We start from the raw sequence: 25,635 nt of genomic DNA, 5'->3' as shown, positions 1-25,635 counted from the left end.
TATAAAATTTCCCATTCTCTCTCCTTGTAGAATTCTTCCCCCCTCTGGGAACCACCATGCAATCTGGCGGTTGATGGCCATTAACTAGTTGTTGATACAACATGTATATGAACATCAAGCGATTTGTTATTTCAAAATGAACTACTAATACTCTGTATGAATCCTATGGCAAAATAAAGGTCTTATTTAGACAAGTCAATGAGAAAGTGAAAAGTAGGAGGTTAATATATTGTATAATAGACTAGTTAGTGATCATCATCATCATCATCATCATCTCCTCCCACACCTATTGAGGCAAAAGGCCTCAGTTAGATTTTGCCAGTCGTCTCTATCTTGAGATTTTAAATAAATACTTCTCCATTCACCATCTCACACTTCACAGTACTCAGCCATGTAGGCCAGGGTCTTCCAACTCTTCTAGTGACTTGTGGAGCCCAGTTGAAAGTTTGGTGAACTAATCTCTCTTTGGGAGAGGGAAGAACATTCCCAAACCGTCTCCATCCCTCACCATCAACCACCAGATAACACTGTGATTCCCTGAGGGGACCATTTTGCAAGACAAGGGAATGAGTTATTTTTATTTTGGGTAGACGTAGACACACCTTTGGTTAAAAGCAATGCGAACAACAGGGAAATTTGATCAAAATAATTTGCTACCCTTAAAAAGATGAAACTGAATAATTAATAAGAGAGAAAAGCCAAGTACTTTTCATTTTTATAAAGTAGACTTTCATTGCATTAATTTGTTAGCCTTTTCATAAAATTCTAAAACTTATTCCCACTATTCTGAAATTATATCCAAATAGCGATAAGGCTACTAATACCGGTAATTTTTCATAATGTCCTATGCATGCAAATCAACGAAATATGCTCTTTTCTGTAGTTAGAATAAAAGGATTACAGTACATTACATGGTAATTTGTAAATCAGCCTTTTAAAAGCAGATGTACTAAAGATAAAATATTACACATTATGAATATATTTGATATATGCCAGGCATACATGACAATAAAAACCTAAGACTTGCCTGAGTTTCCATGGTAGTTATTTCATCTAAGACTGTTCTCATCACTCTGCGTACGCTTCTTGGTTCTCCGCAACCTAACCAGTCTTTAAGCTCAACACTGCGTCGAAGCATCTGTATAACCATGAGATAATGAATTTGAAAAGTAATTTGTATTTTTCATAGCTACACAAACCTTCGTCATATTGGGAATGTCTTCAGCAGAATTAGAACGGGTATTTAAATCGTTAACGAGGTAGTTAATAAGTGGTGAGCACAGGTGAGTAACCCCGTCCACTCACCTGTCACAGACTACCTGCTTTTGAGCCATGGGTCCTAAGTTAGAATGACACTTGAGAAGCATTACATGCAGGGATCACTACTGGAGTAATTGGTACCAGGGTCGCTGGCACTGGTGTCACCATTGACGTACTCCCACTGGGACCACTGGAGCGTAGTACCTTTACCTACCCGATTCTTCAAAAAGTCATTGATGGCCTACCTGCAAGAACTAAAGAAGGCAGTCTCCCTTTAGTCACTCGTCCATGGCAGTCTGCAGGAAAGATCTTTCAACCCGTATTTGTGCGTGGCGATCATCTCGCTCCACAAAACTTGAAAAACTTTTCTACGTAAATAAGAGTTCTCCCAGCTCCTGATGCATACTCCTCCAGATCTAAGCCAGTGGTTCATACGCACAAACTTTGGCTAACGGCAAATTCAAAGAGAAGATCAAAGTGCTTGCCAGAATAATACCGAAGATAACTTAACCTTTTCACATCCCAACAAAAATGCATGCCTACAGGCCGTCACGACCAATGCTCAGAGTAAAGTGGATAATTGCGAACAATTTTTCCCCTAAGTAGTGTGTGTATTGCTCATTTTGCCATAAACCGATGCATGTCCTACACACACATTCTTGCTTCATTCCATTGCTTACATGAAGCTGCATCATCAACATTTCCAGCTTAAAGGTAAGAAAGAGATTAAACAGCCTTGGATAAGACATAACAATAAGTCTGTACTGTACTTGTTGTGGTCATAGACAAAAGTGAGGAGTCTTTGACGGGGTGGGTGGGGCTATTCAACAGTGCTTAACACTTATCTTATTAACAATTTCAACAGCCGTTACAGATCCACTGAAGACATTACATATTTTAAAGATGAAAGGCTTGTATACTGTATGCATAGGAACAAATAATACTACTGCTGGAATTAATTAACCATATTTCTCGTACTACAGAAAATATATTGTAATGAGAATATATGTCCACAAGTACATTTAAGTTACCAATTCCTTAAAGGTAACCCTCATGAATTTATAAAACTCTTAAACTAGCGATTATAATTTTGATTTTTTTAATCATGCATACTGTATAACAGAACTCAAAGCCTATCAAAACATCCCTGTACTCACCTGACTAACAGAGGCACCTTGTGTATGTACGTAATGGTTCAACAGTCGCTGCCCGGCATCTCTCATGCCATCTGTGATGGTGTGGAGTGGTGTGAGTCCAGTTTTGTCTTCTAGCTGCAACTGCTCATCGCAGTGGCTTAACTAAAGTAACAAATAAAATAGAAATGTTACGTAAATTCCACTTAGAAATTTAAAAATTTTATTTTATTAATAATTAAATCTACTGACCTATTTCACATTGAGAAAAAACAGTAAAGTGGTGCTACACATGTTGTCCTTTATTCTATCAATAATTAAATCAATTTACCTATTTCACATTGAGAAAAAATAGTAGTGGTGCTACACATATTGTCTCTTAGAAGGTACTCTGTATATAGCACAAAAGTTTCTTTGTAGAGTTCTTTCAGTGCTAGTTGTGTTGCTTATATCTTCTACTTTTCACCTGATTCCAATTCTCTGCATTCATTAATGACCATATCCTTCAGATCTTTCATATTTTAGTATGTTTGACTCGGTTATTTTAAAACAAATTGATGATAATTATAATAAAACCGACAGTACAAGAATCAAGCACTTCCAAGACACAGCCATGTATTGAAATTACAAGCAAGAACGGCAATGTTGTGCACAACAAAATCAAAATCTTGAAATCAAATGAGAGACAAAATTGAAATAGAACAAATAATTTACCACAAAAGTTTTAAGATTAGAATCTTGGTGATGGAAAATGATCATCAGCCAAGCCCACATGACCTTAAGAGATATCATGTCGTTTATCACTTCACATGTCCTCCTGGGAAAAGCTGCCTTCCCATCTACGTAGGAAAGAAATCCACGAAATTAAGCAAATGCTTCTCATGTTGTCTCAGAGTGACAATTTTCAATAATCTAGCTAGCAGTATAAAAGCAAACCTAATAAGGAAGGAAATCATCTAGAACACAAAAATAATATATGATGTACCAAATGATTGCTACCTCATGATCAAAGTGATCCTAATCATTAGTGAGAAACATACAAAAATTTCTAATTACCGTACTATAATTTACGCAAAGGCCCTTTCGTCAATAGGCGTAGGAGCAGATGATGATGATGATGATAATTTGTGTTATTCATAACAAAATAAACCTAAGTTCTTTAACAGGTCTTCAGCAAAGCTTGATACGGCTTTTAAAACTTTAATGATGTCGATGACGATGCTTCAACAGGTGAATCATAGGAGATACGTTCTTAGCACCTTTCCGAGAATGGGAAGATACTGACAGTAAGAAGGGCTACTTCCCTTCCCTTTCACTTGGCGGAAGCTCCAACGGAGCATGACATTGTTCAAGTAAAACTTCCTCAGGGTTATGTTGACGTCACAGAGCCACACTCACGAGGGAATAAGCAGTAAACCGGAATGCTCTAACCGGAAGAATAATTTGAACGTTGGCAGGTTGTTCATGCAACTGTCACTTGGTTACAGTTATTAGGAAACAACTGCGAAAACTCTATTCTAGCTTAATATCCTCTGCACATATTCTACCAACAAATTCATCAAAATAGAAAAACATAAAGATAAAAACAGCCAGTTAAGGATACTGGATAGTACAGGCTATAAACAAAGCTGGGGCTCGATGGCCTGTAGGGAGGATGACGACCCTCAATTGTAGTTGTAAACAGCTGCAGCAACAAGAGATCTGCATTGGATACACCCTGGATAACCTCTTGAAAATGCTTGATTGACTAAATAAAAATATACCTAAAAACTTACCCTACCTTATTAAGAAAACATAAAGACTACTACATAGAGACAAAGGTTTGTATACTGGTACAAACAATCTTCAATTTACCACTAGAACCTAATCAGAAATCTGATAATTACAAAATATATAACAATTAAACCAAAGATCAATAATAACTTACAAACTAAAGCAAGTACAAAATTTACAATGATCAAATTTGGAAAAGGTTCACAAAGAGAAACAGCAAACCTCCCATTCATTACCAAATGAATTATAAAAGTGAACACTTCTGGCAAGTGATTAATCTCTCATACCAATGGCTTTCCTCCCAACCAAAAATACGATTTAACATTATTCACTTTTTCAGGACTTTGTTCCTGTGCCTTACATACATACATATACCAAGGCACTTCCCCCAATTTTCGGGGGTAGCCGACATCAACAAATGAAACAAAACAAAAAGGGGACCTCTACTCTCAACGTTCCTCCCAGCCTTACATAGTACTGTGAATTGATGAATTTATATATTATATATATGTGGCACCCTAGCAGTACCAGCCAAACTCGGTAGAGTCCCTTGTCAGGCTGGGAGGAGCGTAGAGAGGAAAGGTCCCCTTTTTTCATTTGTTTGATGTCGGCTACCCATCAAAATGGGGGAAGTACCTTGGTATATGGATGGATATATTAAATACATTAGAATTCTAATTTTGTAAAACTAACCCTTTTACCCCCAATGGACATACTGGTACGTTTCACAAAACTCATCCCTTTACCCCCATGGACATACTGGTACGTCTTTGCAAAAAACTGCTATTTACATTTTTTTTGGCATATTTTTGATAACTTTATGAGAAACTACAGGGATTTTCCAAAAGAATGAGACCAACCTGACCTCTCTATGATGAAAATTAAGGCTGTTAGAGCAAATTAAAAAATATATATTGCAAAATGTGCTTGAAAAAAAAAACGCCTGGGGGTTAAGGGTTGGAAAGTTCCAAATAGCCTGGGGTTAAAAGGGTTAAGTAATTCTTATTCTAGAATATGACAACCAGTTGGGTCCTGAACCATCTAAATAATCTAATACAGAATCTGAAATCACTTACAAAACATTTATAAACAATACAAATTCTTTTTACAATACTGTAACTTGCATTCGGTTAAGTAGCGTACTTACCAGATAATGAACTGTCGATGTATGAAGGTCAAGGCACATTCTTGAAAGTAACAAGAGAAGCACAGGATCTTTATCCTTTTTATGGCAGAACTGAAGAAGTGTATCGGTAATATGCAAGAAAAATGCCACAACTACCCCCTCTCGCACGAGTTCTCTGCAAAACTTGTGCCTGAATTCAGCATTCACTGCGAAGGTGTGTTTAGGCTGCGTGAATGCCTGGTAAAAATTGAAAGGTCATTTATTAATGTTCACTTGGAAATAATTTACATGCCCAATACCCTGCCTACTTCCCACAATGCTTCAGTTGTAAAATAATTAAGGTAAAGATAAAAGGATTTATAATCAATGAAGCTTCCTTATCATAAGAAAGCATTAATGATTTTTCTTTATACATGACAAACAAGTATTGTTAAATGTGTCAGGATAGATGGAAGGCTAAAAGATAAAAATTCTAGAAGATAATATGTCCTTTTCCCGAATTTGACACTTTTGTTTAATACGAGGAAAAATGTGGAACCGTCTAATAGGAAAGACTATGGAGGATGGTGCTCAAGTTCAAGCTATATTAAACTAATCTGTCAATGGCTTAATTGATTACTGTATAGCTTAACTTATAATAATAATAATATTAATAATAATAATAATAATAATAATAATAATAATAATAATAATAATACTATACAGGTTGAGAATCCCTTATCCGAATTCTTGTACCGGAAATGTTTCGTATTTGAAATTTTTTTGGATTTCAGAATTTCTTCATAACATTTTTTGCTCTGTAATGTTTTTCATTTTTCATCAAATTTTTCTCATTGATTTCGGCATAGAATGTCAACAGTTGGTCTTTCAGTTTCTTTAAATCATTCATAGTAATTTTTTCGATAAAAACTCCTCGGTTAGACGCTTCAACAATTTCACTTTTGCTATTACAGATAATCATAAGTGCTTTTTTTTTTTTATTTTCATCACTAGCTATGATTTGACTTTGTCTATTATAGATAATGTGAATATAAACTTAAGTGATACTTGATCACATATATAACTAAGTTACTATTTGATACAGAATGTCTTCAACTTATAAACATTCAACTTCAAAAACATTCTGAGAAACAAACTCAAATCCAACTGAAAATAAAAAAGATAAGATAAAGAAATACAGTAATAAAACAATATTGTATCACTTAATACAGTAAGCAAAACAACATTTGTAATACCCTGATATCTATTTCATATGAAACCCGACTATTTGTTGACTTTTGTAGCTGGAAATCATAGGCATTGAATTCAGCTTAGGCCTACCATAGGCAAAAATATAACAAAATTAGACTTAAAAACAGCTCCTTTTTAAGTTGAGAACCTTCTGATATACTGTCATCAATGAGAATGCTTAGGTGGATGTCTGGGGTGACAAGAGAGGATCGGATAAGAAATGACTACATAAGGGGGTCGACAAAGGTGGTGGAAATATCAAAGAAAGTGCAGCAAGGGAGGCTGAGATGGTATGGACACCTGATGAGGAGAGATGAGGACCACGTTGGGAGACATACTATGGAGATGGAGGTTCAGGGAAGAAGAAGAAGAGGGAGACCAAGAAAGAGATGGAGGGACTGTGTGAGGGGAGACTTGCAGGAGAAGGGGATTGATGAGGCAGAAGCGCAGAATAGAAAAAGATGGAAACGGCTCATCCGCAACGGCGACCCCATATAAAAATGGGAACCAGCTGGGAAGAAGAAGAATGAAGACTAATTATCACATTAGTATTACCTGTAGAGCTACCATTCTATCTTTCATAGAAGCTGCGGTAGCCGCCACAAGACGTGTCAAGTGCTCATTAAGTTGATGTTGCGTCGATTCCGTGCCGTCTTGGTTCGGATGGCGCGGCGCAGCCATGGCATGCCGCACGTCCCCTAAACTGGACGCTAATCCCATCTTCAGGGCAGATAGTGATGATTGACATCTTGATGATGCAGCTTCAATGACAAGCTCTAATGCCACGCTGGAAATAAAATGTACACATTAACCCTTTTACCCCCAGGCTATTTGGAACTTTCCAACCCTTAACCCCCAGGGGTTATTTTTTTTCAAGCACATTTTGCAGTATATTTTTTTTTTAATTGCTCTAACATCCTTAATTTTCGTCAAAGAGAGGTCAGGTTGGTCTCATTCTCTTGGAAAATGCCTGAAGTTTCTCAAAAAATTATCAAAAATATACACAAAAAAATTCAAATAGCATTTTTTTGCAAGGACGTACTGGTATGTCCATGGGGGTAAAGGGATGAGTTTTGTGAAACGTACCAGTACGTCCTTTGGGGGTAAAAGGGTTAATACAGAATCAGAGGTTCCAAAACTCTGTAGAGATTAGGCATGTTTTTATAAAATTAAACTCGTGTGTGGTACAGGGATAATTAGTATTTATGCCTGGTAAGAAGCTCTGGGTGATAGGAGGATAGATGTGAGAGAGGCAAGAGAGCGTGCTAGAAATAGGAATGAATGGCGAGCGATTGTGACGCAGTTCCGGTAGGCCCTGCTGCTGCCTCCGATGCCTTAGATGACCGCGGAGGTAGCAGCAGTAGGGGATTCAGCATTATGAAGCTTCATCTGTGGTGGATAATGTGGGAGGGTGGGCTGTGGCACCCTAGCAGTACCAGCTGAACTCGGTTGAGTCCCTTGTCAGGCTGGGAGGAACATAGAGAGTAGAGGTCCCCTTTTTGTTTTTGTTTCATTTGTTGATGTCGGCTACCCTCCTAAATTGGGGGAAGTGCCTTGGTATATGTATGTGTATGTAAGAAGTTCACAAATTTAGGTACACTAAAGCATTACAAATATTGAAGTACTGATAAAGTGACTTCTTAAAAACTGACCTTATTATTAAATCAATACTATACAGTGCTAAACATTCTTGTGTGTTCTGTATAATGTACATAACATGTCTTCCACTGTCTGGGTTAGAGTTCTCTTGCTTAAGGGTACACTCGGGCACACTATTCTATTTTATTTCTCTTCCTCTTGTTTTGTTAAGGTTTTTATAGTTTATACAGGAGATATTTATTTTAATATTATCGTTCTTAAAATAATTTTTTTCCCTTGTTTCCTTTCCTCACTGGGCTACATTCTCTGTTAGGGCCCCTGGGCTTATAGCATCCTGCTTTTCCAACTAGGGTTGTAGCTTGGTAATTAATAATAATAATAATAATAATAATAATACCTAGAGTCATTTCAATAATTAATTATGCACAACAGATAAGAATCATGATTTTTACAAAAGATTTAACAACAGTAAACCTAAAAAATACAAAAAAAAATATTGTATAAAAACAACAAAAGAAGTGAACTTACTCTCCGAAATTTGTGTTGGGAAGGAGCTGGGTAATGGCATGAAGACGGCGATGGAACTTATCCAAAGCAGTAGTCAGCTGAGCATAATGCGCAGTATCAGGCTCTGCCGCAACTCTAACACCAACAACTGCTACGTACTGCTCCACCAGTCCAGCTACAAACACACGTAGTTTCTCCACTGCCATGCTTGATGAAGCACTGAAAATAAGATTTTCCATGTCACCAAACAGATCTCGAAGACTTTCTTAGATAAATAATTATAAACTTCAGAAGGTTATTTGCCATCAAAAAGTACTTCACTCCTCAGCATTATGAAAGTACAGTAATGAACAACTTTATTTTAATAATATTCAAACACATCAACACTTAAAATATTAAAACACATTCTAAACTCGGTAAATAGTAGACTATAAGGAAAGACTAAGGTTTAAAATCATATAAAATTATCTTGTTAATAACTACAATATACTGTACACAAATTTACAAGAAAAATACTAGACCTCACCTTCCACCTTCTTCTGGTGTTCGAAGAAACATTTCTTTGTATGAAGATATTACGAGCCAGAGATTGCCAACAAAAGTCTCATGGCATACATCAACAAATTCCAATATGTCCTGAGGATGAAGAAACTCATTCAATGCAATTTCACAGAATTACAGAGCAGTACTTGTCACTTGACCCTTTTAACCCCAGGCTCTTTGGAAATTTCCAACCCTTAACCCCCAGGGGGGTTATTTTTTTCCTAGCACATTTTGCAGTATATTTTTTTTAAATTGCTCTAACAGCCTTAATTTTTGTCATAGAGAGGTCAGTTTGGTCTCAATCTCTTGGAAAATGCCTGAATTTTCTCAAAATATTATAAAAAATATGAAAAAAAAAAAAATTATAGCATTTTTTTGCAAGGACGTACCGGTACGTCTATGGGGGTAAAGGGATGGGTTTTGTGAAACGTACCAGTACGTCCTTTGGGGGTAAAAGGGTTAACTGTTACATACTTTCTTAAATCTCAATTTACATTGTTTTAATGCCAGGTTACTTACCATACTACCACCTTCTGGTATATTCTCATCAGACTGTGTTTGAGTTGCATCTTTCCCTACATCTACAGCACCATCTTCACCTTCTTCTGAAGGTGGGATTTCCTCAATGCCAGCAGCAGCCTCTGCTAATTTTGTGAGGCTAGCAAGATCATCCTCTAATTTTGTGCGAGCATGTGAAAGGAAATCGTCACACAAGCCTTCGGCTGGTTCGCCAAGTTGAAGGAGCAGGTCGACGCATTCTGTGAGGTGTCTCGCACTACCCTATGAAGAAAAAAAAAAGAAAAAAGAGATAAGCCTAGTACTGGATATATGGAAAAATAACCTAAGGTATATGCATAGGAGCAAGGCTAGTTTTCTCTCCTAAACTAGGATATACAAACTTGAAAATATCCAAACCTGTCCAAAACATTCTTGGACTTGCACCAATCAAAATATACATACAGTACGAATGTCTCTGATACAATTTACTGAAAATTACCTCTTAGAACCCAAGGTAAACATTACATATTCATGGGTTCAAATGATATTTCACGTGGAGGTGATTGTGTGCAGAAAACCCTCTTTCTCTGAGAAAGCGGTTAGATATAAATGCAATAGTTTATATATTGTAAAAATACGAGTGTTACCCGTTATAAAAAATGTAAGAATAATTACCCCTTTCAAAGCAAGCTGCTCTTTCAAAGCTAGATTGAGACGGCCAATGGCGGCCTCACAGTCATCATGGATGGCGTTGAAGGAGGGCATGTGCCTGTATCGGTGCAAAACCTCGGCAGTCTCTACATAGCTACGTACACCCTTGGGGAGGACAAGATTTTTAATACAGTGCTGACAGCATACGTAAAACAATTCGACTACTTGATTATATACAAACATTTTATCAAGGATATCAAGAAAATAAAGCCACTATGATTTACGTAGCTATTACTGTACTTTAGATTTTATAATATACAATTTTAATCAGTTTAAAATATTTGTAAAAAGTGCTCATCATTACGGAGAAAAAATATGAATATGGAAATTCATTTCATCATCAAACTTTAATAACAAACGGCAAACCTCGGTAAAATTTTTATCTGCAATACACTCGTCAATCTTATGAGGAAGATGAAAGAGGAATTCAAGTTTCTTGAGAGTCCCGTGAACGCCCAAGAGTCGACTCAAATCTCCACGTCGTTCCTGAAAGAGAATTAAGAAATTTTAAGTACCTGGTATTTATATATTTATATTGTCTGCACTATAAAGATTTAATTCTAATTAGACAAGTGTCTCCTAATTTAGATTTGCCTGAAGTACTATGGACTCAAGTTAGCAGGAAAAAAAATTAAAATAATAAAAGAAATTTACAATATTTTCAAGTCATTTGAAGAAGTTATTCAAATACAGTACTGTACCTTTAAGCATACAATTCCATCATTTTCACATTCCAATACCTTTTGCTACAAGATAATAGATAACTCAAGAAGAAATTTAAATAGCTTAGCTAACAACATAAACACAACACAATACTAGGGTTTAATTATTAGATAATTAAGCCACATCATACAGTCAAATCTCTGAGCTTCCACATAGACTTCATCTTGAATAAAGGGAAAAATTAGAGAAGGAAAGAGTAGCCACTTTCATCTTGCTAAGGTAGAAGAGATTCTTTAGCTAAGGGACACAGCTCTTCTAGGAGAAGGACACACCAAAATCAAACCATTGTTCTCTAGGCTTGGTAGTGCCATACCCTCTGTACCATGGTCTTTCACTGTCTTGAGGGCACACTCGGTCACACTATTCAATCAGATTTCTTATTTTCTTTTCTCACTGGGATATTTTCCTTGTTAGAGCCCTTAGGCTAATAGCATCCTGCTTTTCCAACTAGGGTTAGCCTAGTAATTAAGGGATTTTGACGAAGGAAAAATCTATTTCTGGGCGAGAGACCTGTGCCGCCCAGTGAAATACTCCTAGAGCACTATTTCTAAGGAATATAACTGCTATATATTACCAGAGAAAAAAAGCATAGGAATGCCAGGTTGAACCCAGCTCGCTCACCTATATAAGGTGTCGGTATAAAATACTGGGGCGTGATAATTCACAACCAGAGGTCTCGCACTATTTAGATATCTCCTCTTCAAAATCCCCGCCACAGCGAGGTGCCGTTCAACACTACTACCACTAACCCAACCCACGCCAGTGACGTCACTCCTCATAGCACCCAAGGTTTGGGGCCCATGTTGGGAGGGAAGTCAAGGGAGGGTTCACTGGGCGGCACAGGTCTCTCGCCCAGAAATAGATTTTTCCTTCGTCAAAATCCCTTTTCTGGGCTCCGACCTGTGCCGCGCAGTGAAATAGTACCAGAGAAATGGTCCCAAATCTTGGAACAATACCTGAGGAAGTAACAAAATCCAAAATAACAGGTAAGAGGATAGCAAGACATAGTTGATTAAGGTTCACTATGTTCAGGAGGAATCACATTCCCTGCTGCCACTGTAGCAAATATAAGGCTTCCAGAGGTTTTAAGCAGTGGCGTTTAAATACTGTTGGAGACTTCCGGCCTGTATATTTAGTAAGTCCAGTGAAGTTCATAGTAATTAACTGAGGTAGCTACAGCTCATATATCATGGACGTAAGGGAGTGATGTGGGAATGATTCTAGGTAGCCCGTTAATGAAATGCAGAATCTTCTGTCTGAGTCCTTTCAGGATGATGGTTCTTCACCTTCTCTAATGGGTAAGGGCCCCGAGGACTGAACGGGAGATATGTTTAAGTAGGCTTCCAGAGTGTTTACTGGACATAAAGATGGGTCCTGCGGAAGTGGGACAATCTTCCAGGGGAACCGTCTGTCCTGGGGGTCCTCATTTTCGCTAAAAATCTTTTGTCAGGGGAAAGGAGTACTTCCCCTGACGAGAGAAATTCAATATGACCTGGATCTCTAGACAAGGCTGAAAGTTCTGATATTCTGGCGCCAGAAGTCAGGTTCATTAAGAACAAGGATTTCCTAACCAATGGAATATAATGGCAAGTCTCGTTAAGAGTGTCTGAAGCCAACTTAAGTACGTCATTCAGAAACCAGGAAACTGAGCTATGGTGAGTTGATGGTTTCAATCTGGCGCAGGTTCTCGGGATGGATGAGAAGTATGAATCTGTAAGGGCAATATTAAAGCCAATTGTAAAACCTTCAAGGCTGACTTAATTTGTGGTAATAGTACAAGTCTCTAAGTCTGATTCAAATAAAATTCTGAAGAAGGTTACTGTCAGATTCATAGTCATTGTCTCAACCTTTGAGTCCCTTAAAAACTGGCAAGTTTCATAACAGCCGAATCATACTGTCGAAGGGTGGATCCCCTCTTATCTGATTCTAAAAATAACGTATTTGAGGATCAATATCTGCACCTCTTGAGCTGCAAATTTCATAAAGTCCAGAAAGGTAGGGCATTCTGAATTTGAGGAAGCTAACACACAGCGAGTTGTACTGCTTGTGTTTGTATTGGATTGGGGATCTGTCGAGGTGGAGAACCAGTTCCACCAGAAGGGGAAACCCGTTGTGCTTGGGCCAGATGGGGACTACTAGAGCAACTTGGCCTTTGAAAGTCCTGAGCTTGTCTAACACTTTCATCGACAGATTTATTGGTGGGAATAGGTAAATTCTCTCCCAAGTGTTCCAGACTAATGATAGTGCGCCTGTGGCGTAAGCCCGAGGATCCGGGCTGGGAGCTACGTAGCACTCTAGTTGTAGTTGGACTTTGTTGCAAACAGATCTATCTGGAGATCCGGAACCTGAGAAAGAATCCAACTGAAGGACATTGGGTCTAGTGACCACTCCGACTCCAGCGGAGTTGTCCTCGAAAGTGCGTCCGCCACTATCTATCTAGAAGAAACCTGATATGTTGGTTTTTGGCTGGAGCCGGTTGCTTAAGGTCAAAAATACCGCCATGGCTTCTAAAACATTGATATGAAGTTGGCGGAATATTGTCGACCATAGTCCCAGGACTTTCGTGTACTGAGAGTATCCCCCCCCCCCGCCTGTTAGGGAGGCGTCTGTGTAAATGACGAGCTTGGGGGTGGATATTGTAAGGAAACTGAATTGCCAGATTTTGACCTTTGCCCATGGTTGAAGTCTTTTCTTCAGAATTGGTTGGAGTCGAGCCCTTTGTCTCGATATTACTCGTTTTCCTGGAGCACCATACTCGGCTTATATCTTTCAGTCTGGCCTTCAGTAGTATATCTGTTACTGAGGCAAACTGGAGGGCACCCAGGATTCTCTCTTGATTTCTTCTGGAAGACAATTTGTCTTTGAGAAAACTTATTGTGTTTTGCTATATCGTTCCTCTTGGCTGTTGGGAGACAGAGTGTGGGAGCATAGAACCCATTGAATCCTAACCATTGAAACTTGTCCTCGGGACCAAACGAGATTTCTCGAAGTTGATTTGGAACCAAAACTGTTGTAAGAGATTATCACTCTGTAGTTGCTGTGAGGCAGTTTGCCTAGTTGAAGCCTAGAAACGGACGAAAATGCCTTGCTTTCGGAACATGATAGCAAAGTCTGCAAGATCCATAGGGGAGGTGACGGCCCCACAGAGAAGCAAGGTCCGCACCTGAGAGATGGTCAGCATGTGAAACTTGTCGCATTAAATATAAGAATTCAGAAGCGACAGGTCTAGGATTACTCTTTGCTATTCTGAGTCTTTCTTTGGCCCGCTGAACAAGTGATCCTGAAATTACAAACGATTTACTTTCTTTATTGCTTCCTTTTGCAATAAATCGTTTTCATATAAGACTAGCTCTTCCGTTGGATGTTGATGAAAACTGGTTGGTGGAGGGGGCCATTCTATCCAACTCCACCCCAGACCTTTGGAAATTATACTGAAAGCCCAAATGTTGAACGTTCAACGGTTCCGGAAGATGTAAAGTCCTACCCCTACCTGAGAACCCCCAATGATTTACTGCGGATTTACCTCCTCGGCCTCGAGAGTAGCTGTTGCGAAAAGTTCCTCTCGAGCTAGCGCCTCTGGGGCGCTGGTAACCCTGGAAAGCACCCTGAGTTTCAAAGGTGGGCCTAAGGGCTGGGGAAGTAGCATAGGAGGTAGTTGCTACTTGGGACTGAGGAACCAGCACGTATTGCTGTTGGGGTTGACCCTTCGAAGTGAAAGGTTGACTCCCTTGTGCCACCGGGATGGTTTGAACCACCTGTTGGGACTGCCGGTTTGGAAGGAATGGAAAGATCTCAGACTCTTTCTACCTCGAGATTGGTTGCTGGCCGGTTCGAACTTGTGCTTGGGGACTAAGCCCATCGAACCTTGAGGCTCTAATTGACCCTAGCAGCTCCAGACTGGGGCTTTAATGAGCTTGTTAGGCTCATGTCTGATAGTGGCCTCAGACAAGACATGCCTACAGCAACGACGTCTGGCCGCAAAGAAGTCGTAGGAATCAGACAGTAAGGTTTGAAGTAATGACTTTGTCAAGACCTTAAAAGGTGGTTCTTCTTCATACATTAAAGAGGTCTTTTCTGCCATTGTAGCCGAGTTGATAGGTCCACTCAGGCGCATACAGGCTTCGAGCTCGAGGCATATCAGAGATTCCGGAAGCCTGGGTAGCCACTCACTGAACTGAATGGGAGCACAGTCAGCGCTTAATTTACCCAATGTGAAGGTCGCCGGGGCGTTAGCCCAGCAATCGTGATCCCCCAGGGACAGGAGGGAGGTCGGATGCGTTTCCTTCAGCTGCGGTAACGGCTTGTCCTCGTTTATTGCCTGCCGAGCAAGGTCCGATATCTTAGTGACACATGGAGTAGGGGTTTACTCCTCCACTAGAAACATCGTGTACGGGCTCTTGTGAGGGGTTAACGTAGTGTTAACACGCTCCCACTCGTTTAAGGGCCGGACCCAGGTGGACTGAGCCTGCCCCTTTGGGTACATTTTGGTTTCTTTGGGGACCTTGTCAAACCTTACGAGTGTCTCCTCGGTAAGGCATGCGAAACTAGAGAGAGGGAACTGTAGACCCGGCGGGTAGAATTCAAAATCTTCTACAGTCCGGGTGCCAAACCCTTCGATGGTTAACATACCATCTTTGACGGGAGAGCGCAAGGCCCCCTTCCACGGATTGCTTTCGACGAATTCCGGGAGCCTAGAGGCATCCGGGATGATATATTGTGCTGTTGAGGTAGCCCATAACAAATGAGACCCTGTATGAGGCTATCTGGTTTAGCACTCACTTCCCCCTAATGGGCAATAATTCCATTCAATTGTCAAGTTCACAGAGGCACCAGGAATCTTCCATCCTATAATCGTGGTGACTCGGTATGTGACACGAGGTTTGAGCCAGTGAGCTACAGAGGTCCGTAAATTATATATATATGTATATATATGGATAAATATCAGCACAACATCGTGTTCAAATAGAAATAAATTTCTACCTCATCCCTGGGATCGGTCGCTGGCCTCTTCTAATGAAAGGTCAGGTTGAAACTAACCATGCCACGAGAGGCCATGCATCAATCTTGAAAGGGCTGCCGGATCGAAGGGAGCCTCCGGGGTCGTAGGTTTCAGGCCGGGCTTCGCTCTCGGCCCAAGAGAAGTCTTAATTGGTTTGGTGATTTGGAAGACCTGTGAGTCTTTGGTAGGGCTGGCAGGTAGCTTTAACTTTAGGGACAACGGGACGTGGCCCGACATCAGCCACGTGCTTCCTTGAAAACCCTAAAAGGAAGAGACACAGGATCTCTTTGCCCTGACACTCCAGGCAAACCCGCCAACCCAGATCTAAAGAGTCGCCAAGGTAGAAGTCATGGAAGACTGCGAGCTCCGAAAGAGGGTATATCGTTACTAATGAACAAGGTAACTCCGTTGGGAATGTAAAATAAATAGATCGAGAATAAATGTTTAAATCGATCAATCACAAAGGAAATAAAATGAAAATCCCAAAATAATATATCCGAAGTTATAATTATAGATAGTAACGACAGGGGCACCTACAGTGTCCCATAGTAGGGTAGTAACCCAAAAAGATCCGGGTGTTCCGAATTCTTAAAATAGACCGGTATGAAACCGGGACAAAAGGCTATGAACAAAATTTCGGACCGGTATAATAACCGGGGAGAAAACTTTCATAAATTAACTGACATTGTCAAAATAATTCCATAAAAGGTGAAGATTATCAATGAAATAATATTGTCATAGCGCGAAATATACTATCCCGTCGGTACTGGGAAAGTATAGAATATCATAAAGATACATAAGTATCCCATAGCAGGTCAGTAACCTAAAGAGATCCGGATGCTCCGAATTCTTGAATTAGACCAATATGAAATCGGGACAAAAGACTATGAACAAAATTCAGATCGGTACAGTAACCGGGGAAAAACTTATCATAAATTAACTGACTTTGTTAAAACAATTCCATAATAAGTTAAGGTTATCAATGAAAAAATATTGTCATAGCGAGAAATATACTATCCCGTTGCTACTTGGGAAGTATAGAATAAAATAAAGATACGTGAGTGTCCCATAATAGGTTAGTAACCTAAAAGGATCCGGGTGTTCCGGGTTCTTAAAGTAGACCGATATGAAACCGGGACAAAAGGCTATGAACAACTCTAGGACCGGTTTAGTAACCGGGGAATAACTTATAAATAAACTGACATTGTTAAAATAATCCCGTAATAAGTTAAGGTTATCAATGAAATAATATTGTCATAGCTTGAAATACACTATCCCGTCGCTACTTGGGAAGTATAGAATAAAATACAGATACGTGAGTATCCCATAATAGGTTAATAACCTAAAAAGATCCGGGTGTTCCGGATTCTTAAAATAGACCGATATGAAATCGGGACAAAAGGCTATGAACAAAATTTCGAACCGGTATAGTAACCGGGGAAAAAATTATAAAAATTAACAGACATTGTTGAAACAATTCCGTAATAAGTTAAGATTATCAATGAAATAATATTGTCATAGCGAGGAATATACCATCCCGTCATTACCAGGGAGGTATAAAATAAAAAGGGATGAAAAAGGATGCAAAAAACAGTGATGAATAAATATAATCAAAACTAGTTCCGGGGCCGGGGAACAGGGTTGGTAAAGTAAACTTAAAGTAACTTAAAGTAAACTTAAAAGTAACTTAAAGTAAACTTAAAGTAACCTAAGATACATCCTTAAAATACATAAATAGAAAACTCCAGTTATGATCTAAAACTAATGTCTGTAATTGAATAGGGCTCCCGGAGGGAGGATATTAATCAAAACTGTGTCAGTGTCAACAGATCTTGTATTTAAGAGCTCGGAGGCTCCGATGTCTGATGACGGGAGGGTACCACGGGAGAGCGCGGGGGAGCCAATGGAACCCCCACTACCCAACCAGAGGTACCGGGACGAAGGTAATGATTCATGTAGAATATAATATAATGATATAGGATATTAATAAGTCCTATGCGGACGATAATAGCAGGAGGTACCGTAGGTGGGGACACTCCTAATTTAAGTGCTCATTCTTACAACCATAGCTAAAAGCAAAAGTTACACCAAGGTGCAGTCATACCGACTAATCACGTGTGATAGTCCCCGGTGGTCCCGGCCCTCCCCATCCCCCGACCGATGGCCAATCGGGGCGACGGGAGGGGAGGAGACGAAACAGCCCGGTATGAATGAATGAGACTAAGTCACACCCCGTGGGTACACTCAGTCCTCAATATGTCGGAACGTTGAGGGAAGACTGAGGAACAAGCATACTTGACCCGTATGTCATAACCAACAACCATCGAGTGAGAGGAAGGGTGTACACTGGAGGAGGGGGGGATGGAATAGCCTCCCCAACCTGTGGGGGGGGGGGGTATGGTACCGGGGAATCACCAGTGCGTAGTGGTAGACAGGGCTACCAACTGGAGATCCCCTCAACATGACATGAAAATCCCAAAAATATGATCATAACGGAGTAAAGCAATAAATATAATATCAATGCACAAATACATAAAAATAATTAATGAATTAAAAGCGAAATCACGTAAGTAAGGTTAGGCATTCAGAAATAATATGGCGAGAGAGGGACTCGGGCGAGTGGTAAGGGAGGAGCATGACGCCATCAGCAGATGGAAAGCAGGGGTACCAACCTAGTTACTGAAGCGGTAGATCGAACAGTAAAAACAACAAAATACGCGAGTCCCACTCGAACCAAATGTAAAACTAGGTGGAGCGTACGAAATAAAACTAAAATGTTTAATAATAATAAGTGAGATGGTCGTCTTCCTAGAACTAGCGAAACAATCTCAAAGGTGACGCAATCCACCAACATGCACGAATGCAGGCATACCAACATAACCTACTCCTTGATGAAACGCTAACACTGATATCATAGGATAACATAAAATTAATGCTAGATGAAAGCATAAAGACGGTGTACTATATAAATGTAAGGAAAAAACTCCTAAAAGTTCGAACAAATATTAATGACTGACGAACTAACGAGAAAAAGGGCAGAGCCGAACCATGAACGGTAAGAACGGGGACGCCGTTCATATATAAACACTTCTCCATTAATAAAAACAGAGGTTACACTGCCCAATCTCGCTAACATTCATGGATAAAGTACTTAACTTCGATGGGGTATCATCGGAATCGGCCATCGATTATAAAATAATGATAAATCCAAGGATAAACACGAGAAAAAAAACATGTTGGACTTAATAACAACAAGTGCTATAAAGGAGTGTCGTCACTGGCGTGGGTTGGGTTAGTGGTAGTAGTGTTGAACGGCACCTCGCTGTGGCGGGGATTTTGAAGAGGAGATATCTAAATAGTGCGAGACCTCTGGTTGTGAATTATCACGCCCCAGTATTTTATACCGACACCTTATATAGGTGAGCGAGCTGGGTTCAACCTGGCATTCCTATGCTTTTTTTCTCTGGTAATATATAGCAGTTATATTCCTTAGAAATAGTGCTCTAGGAGTATTTCACTGCGCGGCACAGGTCGGAGCCCAGAAAATACTGATAATAATAATAATAATACCTTAGTCTAATTAATTACACTGATACTTGCCTCCAAGAAACATAGCCTAATGGGAACCACCTAAAGCCAGCATATCTCATGCAATACAAAATTAATTCAAACTGAAAATAATTTAATACTAAATACCCACGAGGGCCTAAAAATCAATACAAACTGTGAAAAGATGGCTTCTGGTGTTGAACAAATGCCAAAGTAGCATTTCTTATATAACCAATTAGTAGAACTTCTCAATCAGTGACGTTTCATTCTACTAGTAAAATAATTTATCATTGGGTTGGTTGTGACAGGATTCTTAACCCTTTTACCCCCAGGCTATTTGGAAATTTCCAACCCTTAACCCCCAGGGGGTTATTTTTTTCCCAGCACATTTTGCAGTATATTTTTTTTGAATTGCTCTAGTAGCCTTAATTTTTGTCATAAAGAGGTCAGGTTGGTCTCATTCTCTTGGAAAATGCCTGAATTTTCTCAAAAAATTATCAAAAATATGAAAAAAAAAAAATTTATAGCATTTTTTTGCAAGGACGTACCGGTACGTCCATGAGGGTAAAGGGATGGCCTTTGTGAAATGTACCAGTACGTCCTTTGGGGGTAAAAGGGTTAAGAGCCTGAACCCATTTGTCTCCCATATAAACACCGAGTCCATGCTTTCACACTGATACACTTGCCCTGGAACACGGAAGACAATATTTCTATGGTATATCGTGTTTTGTATTGTGTTGGTTCACCTTTTCTAGCCTAAATGGGAATGTCTTTGGGACCACACAGTTCCTAATCACCCAAAATAAGATATACAAAAGGACACATAAAAAATCAGAGAGAGAGAGAGAGAGAGAGAGAGAGAGAGAGAGAGAGAGAGAGAGAGAGAGAGAGAGAGAGAGAGAGAGATATTCTCCAAAACCTTGAAATTAAGTTTTGTATTTTAGGTAAAATTATGAACTTTTGTAAATTACCTGAAGGGCTGAAGTGATGCTGCTCGAAGATTCAGTAATTTTTTTCATATTTTCATTCAGCTTAGTAATTTGTGCTTCCATATTTACAGATCCTTCCTTCATCTGAGAAAAAAAAAGACATTGGGATAAGTTTGTCACTTAAATAATGGCTATGAGACTTATGGAATTTATCTTTCAATAATAATCAGATATACTGTCTTACTTAATTAACAGAAAAATGTTATTTTTATTAGTAAAATAAATTTTTGAATATACTTACCCGATAATCATGTAGCTGTCAACTCCGTTGCCCGACAGAATTCTATGGAGGGATACGCCAGCTATCACAATACTAGAAGGGGGTGTACTTACCAGCGCCACCTGTGGCCAGGTACTATAGTACTTCTTGTTGACACCTCCTCAATTATTCCTCGGTCCACTGGTTCTCTATGGGGAGGAAGGGAGGGTCGATTAAATCATGATTATCGGGTAAGTAAATTCAAAAATTTATTTTACTAATAAAAATAACATTTTTCAATATTAAACTTACCCGATAATCATGTAGCTGATTCACACCCAGGGGGGTGGGTGAAAACCAGTGTACAAGATTAAAGGATAGCTAAGTATCCCATATTTCATATAACAGTTATCTCAAATAACAATGAAATAATAAGTACCTGGTAAGGAAGTCGAATTGAACCGTTACTCTGCCTCTTTTTTAAGTTCGTCTTCCTTACTGAGCGCAGCGTTCCTCTTGGAGGCTGAATCAACCCAAAGGTGCTAAAGTATATAGGGTTGCAACCCCTACTAAAGGACCTCTACAAAACCTCTAACCCAGGCGCTTCTCAAGAATGAATAGACCACCCGCCAAATCAAAAGGATGCGGAAGGCTTCTTAGCCTACCGTAACAACCATAAAAACAACAATAAAAGCATTCAAGAGAAAGGTTAAAAAAGGTTATGGGATTAAGGGAATGTAGTGGCTGAGCCCTCACTTACTACTGCACTCGCTGCTACGAATGGTCCCAGGGTGTAGCAGTTCTCGTAAAGAGACTGGACATCTTTAAGATAAAATGATGCAAACACTGACTTGCTCCTCCAATAGGTTGCATCCATTATGCTCTGCAGAGAACGGTTTTTATTAAAGGCCATCGAAGTAGCTACGGCTCTTACTTCGTGGGTCCTTACCTTCAGCAATGCAAGGTCTTCCTCCTTTAAGTGAGAATGGGCTTCTCTAATCAGAAGCCTTATATAATACGAAACCCCGTTCTTGGACATGGGCCTCGAAGGTTTCTTGATGGCACACCATAAGGCTTCTGACTGTCCTCGAATAGGTTTAGACCTCTTAAGATAATATTTGAGAGCTCTGACAGGGCAAAGAACTCTCTCTAGTTCGTTACCTACCATGTTGGAGAGGCTAGGTATTTCAAACGATCTAGGCCAAGGACGTGAAGGAAGTTCGTTCTTTGCTAGGAATCCGAGCTGAAAAGAACATGTTGCAGATTCGGTCGTGAAACCAATGTTCTTGCTGAAGGCATGAACCTCACTGACTCTCTTAGCTGTTGCAAGGCAGACGAGAAAAAGAGTCTTGAGGGTAAGGTCCTTGAAGGAAGCTGACTGGAGAGGTTCGAACCTAGGTGACATAAGGAACCTTAAGACTACGTCTAGGTTCCAGCCTGGAGTGGATAGACGACGCTCCTTAGACGTCTCAAAAGACTTAAGAATGTCTTGAAGGTCCTTGTTGGAAGAAAGGTCCAAACCTCTGTGGCGGAGAACTGAAGCCAACATACTCCTATACCCTTTAATCGTAGGGGCTGAAAGGGATCTCTCATTCCTAAGATGTAGAAGGAAGTCAGCTATTTGGGTCACAGAGGTATTGGTAGAGGATATTGAATTGGCTCTACACCAGCTTCGGAAGACTTCCCACTTAGATTGGTAGACTCTACGAGTGGAAACCCTTCTTGCTCTGGCAATCGCACTGGCTGCCTCCTTCGAAAAGCCTCTAGCTCTAGCGAATCTTTCGACAGTCTGAAGGCAGTCAGCCGAAGAGCGTGGAGGTTTGGGTGCAACCTGTCTACGTGAGGTTGACGTAGAAGGTCCACTCTTAGAGGTAGAGTCCTGGGGATGTCGACTAGCCATTGAAGTACCTCTGTGAACCATTCTCTTGCAGGCCAAAGGGGAGCAACCAGCGTCAGCCGTGTCCCTTCGTGCGAGATGAATTTCTGCAGAACTTTGTTTATTATCTTGAACGGTGGGAATGCGTAAAGGTCGAGATGGGACCAGTTCAGTAGAAAAGCATCCACATGAACTGCTGCAGGGTCTGGAACAGGGGAACAGTACAGCGGAAGTCTCTTGGTTATGGAGGTGGCAAACAGATCTATGGTAGGTTGACCCCACAAGGTCCAAAGTCTGTTGCACACACTCTTGTGGAGGGTCCATTCCGTGGGAATGACCTGATTCCTTCTGCTTAGGCGATCTGCTGAGACGTTCATATTGCCCTGAATGAACCTCGTGACCAGAGTGAGGTTTAGACCTCTTGACCAAATGAGGAGGTCCCTTGCGATCTCGTATAGGCTCCTCGAATGGGTCCCTCCTTGCTTGGAGATGTAAGCCAAGGCTGTGGTGTTGTCTGAGTTCACCTCCACCACTTTGCCTAGCAGGAGGGACTTGAAGTTCAGCAGGGCTAAATGAACTGCTAGTAGCTCCTTGCAGTTGATGTGGAGCAATCCCTGTTCCTCGTTCCACGTTCCCGAGCATTCCCGTCCGTTCAAGGTCGCACCCCAGCCCGAGTCCGATGCATCTGAGAAGAGATGAAGATTGGGGGTCTGAATAGCCAACGATAGGCCCTCCCTGAGAAGGAGATTGTTCTTCCACCACAGGAGAGTGGTCTTCATCTCTTGGGTGATTGGGATAGAGACTGCTTCGAGAGTCGAACCCTTGTCCCAATGAGCTGCAAGATGGAATTGAAGAGGGCGGAGGTGGAGTCTCCCTAGCTCGACGAACAGGGCCAGTGATGAAAGGGTCCCTGTGAGACTCATCCACTGTCTCACCGAGCAACTGCTCCTCTTCAGCATGCTCAAGATGCACTCTAGGGCTTGGCTTATCCTGGGGGCCGATGGAAAAGCCCGAAAATCCTGACTCCGAATCTCCATTCCCAGGTACACAATGGATTGGGAGGGAATGAGCTGAGACTTTTCTATGTTGACTAACAGACCCAGTTGTCTGATTAAGTCCAAAGTCCAGTTGAGATTCTCCAGACAGCGACGACTCGTGGAGGCTCTCAACAGCCAGTCGTCTAAGTAGAGGGAGGCTCTGATGTCCGATAAGTGTAGGAATTTTGCTATATTCCTCATCAGATGAGTGAACACCATAGGAGCTGTGCTTAGGCCAAAACACAGGGCTTGGAATTGGTAGACAACCTTTCCAAAAACGAATCTCAGGAAAGGTTGGGAGTCTGGATGAATAGGAACGTGAAAGTAGGCATCTTTCAAGTCCAACGAGACCATCCAGTCCTCCTGCCTGACCGCTGCTAGGACCGACTTCGTCGTCTCCATCGTGAACGTCTGCTTGGTGACATACGCGTTGAGCGCGCTGACGTCCAGCACCGGTCTCCAACCTCCTGTCTTCTTGGCCACAAGAAAGAGACGGTTGTAGAAGCCCGGGGATTGATGGTCCCGGACTATAACCACTGCCTTCTTCTGCACAAGTAGCGACACCTCCTGGTGCAATGCTAGCCTCTTGTCCTCTTCTTTGTAGTTGGGAGAGAGGTTGATGGGAGATGTGGTCAGAGGTGGTTTGAGGCAGAATGGAATCCTGTAACCGTCCCTCAGCCAACTGACAGACTGGGCGTCTGCACCTCTCTTCTCCCAGGCTTGCCAGAAGATCTTGAGTCTGGCTCCTACTGCTGTCTGGAGATGCGGAGAGTCAGTTTTTTCCTTTAGATGTCTTGGAGCCTTTCCTAGACTTGCTCCTGTAAGAGTCTGTACGGGAGCTTCCTCGGCTGGGGGCTCTACCACGAAAGGGCGGTATGAACCTCGTAGCAGGGGTATCAGCCACTGGGGAGCGATAAGTCTTGGAGACTGAGGTAGCAACCTTAGACTTACGAGCCGATGAGGCTACAAGATCGTGTGTGTCCTTTTGTATCAGGGCAGCAGACAAGTCCTTAACCAGCTCTTCGGGGAAGAGGAACTTCGAGAGCGGAGCAAAAAGGAGTTGTGACCTTTGACAAGGTGTAATGCTGGAGGAAAGGAAGGTACACAGCTGTTCCCTTTTCTTCAGAACCCCTGATACAAACATCGACGCAAGCTCACCAGATCCATCCCTAATGGCCTTATCCATGCAGGACATTAATAGCATGGCAGAATCCTTGTCCGCAGGGGAGGTCTTCTTGCTGAGGGCCCCCAGGCACCAGTCGAGAAAGTTGAACATCTCAAATGCTCTAAATACTCCCTTCAGTAAGTGATCAAGGTCTGAGAAGGTCCAGCAAACCTTAGAGCGCCTCATTGCAGTTCTCCGAGGCGAGTCTACCAGACTTGAGAAGTCAGCCTGGGCAGAGGCAGGTACTCCCAAGCCTGGTGCTTCTCCTGTGGCATACCAAACGCTCGCTTTCGAAGTGAGCTTAGTCGGAGGGAACATGAAAGAAGTTTTGCCAAGGTGTTGCTTAGTCTGCAGCCACTCCCCTAAGATCCTTAACGCTCTCTTAGAGGACCTTGCTAGGACTAGCTTAGTATAGGTGGACTTAGCTTGTTGTATGCCCAGCGAAAACTCAGATGGCGGAGAGCGGGGAATAGCAGAGACAAAGTGGTCTGGGTAAACCTCTCTAAGCAGAGCCAAGACCTTACGAAAGTCAATAGACTGTGGAGAAGGCTTGGAATCATCCACGTCTGACGAGGGATCCAGGTGTGCCGCCTCATCGTCAGAAGCCTCATCACCAGAGTGTAGCGAAGAGATCGGACAAGAATGCTGAACAGCAGAGTCAGAACGAGTAGGAACAATATTAGTGGTTTCCTCTTCAAGTAACTGTTGAGGGAAAACC

The 25,635-nt window shown here is 41.1% G+C and overlaps 1 protein-coding gene across 1 annotated transcript in view; it reads right to left on the bottom strand.

Moving 5' to 3' along the window:
• The window catches only part of Vps51 (vacuolar protein sorting 51), a 37,996-nt gene that overhangs the window by 7,183 nt on the left and 5,178 nt on the right, over positions 1-25,635 (bottom strand). The window contains exons 4-13 of the mRNA XM_068377170.1: positions 20,623-20,724; positions 10,747-10,866; positions 10,345-10,485; positions 9,691-9,951; positions 9,155-9,264; positions 8,650-8,847; positions 7,078-7,309; positions 5,314-5,529; positions 2,418-2,558; positions 1,028-1,138 (exon numbers count right to left, since the gene is read on the bottom strand). Coding sequence (XP_068233271.1) covers positions 1,028-1,138; positions 2,418-2,558; positions 5,314-5,529; positions 7,078-7,309; positions 8,650-8,847; positions 9,155-9,264; positions 9,691-9,951; positions 10,345-10,485; positions 10,747-10,866; positions 20,623-20,724 — 1,632 coding nt within the window. The remainder of the gene's footprint in view (positions 1-1,027; positions 1,139-2,417; positions 2,559-5,313; positions 5,530-7,077; positions 7,310-8,649; positions 8,848-9,154; positions 9,265-9,690; positions 9,952-10,344; positions 10,486-10,746; positions 10,867-20,622; positions 20,725-25,635) is intronic.

The sequence above is a fragment of the Palaemon carinicauda genome, chromosome 7, assembly GCF_036898095.1.
Source record: "Palaemon carinicauda isolate YSFRI2023 chromosome 7, ASM3689809v2, whole genome shotgun sequence".
Classification (NCBI taxonomy): domain Eukaryota; kingdom Metazoa; phylum Arthropoda; class Malacostraca; order Decapoda; family Palaemonidae; genus Palaemon; species Palaemon carinicauda.
The sequence above is the reverse complement of the archived record's forward strand: the minus strand, read 5'-3'. Positions and strand labels throughout refer to the sequence as shown.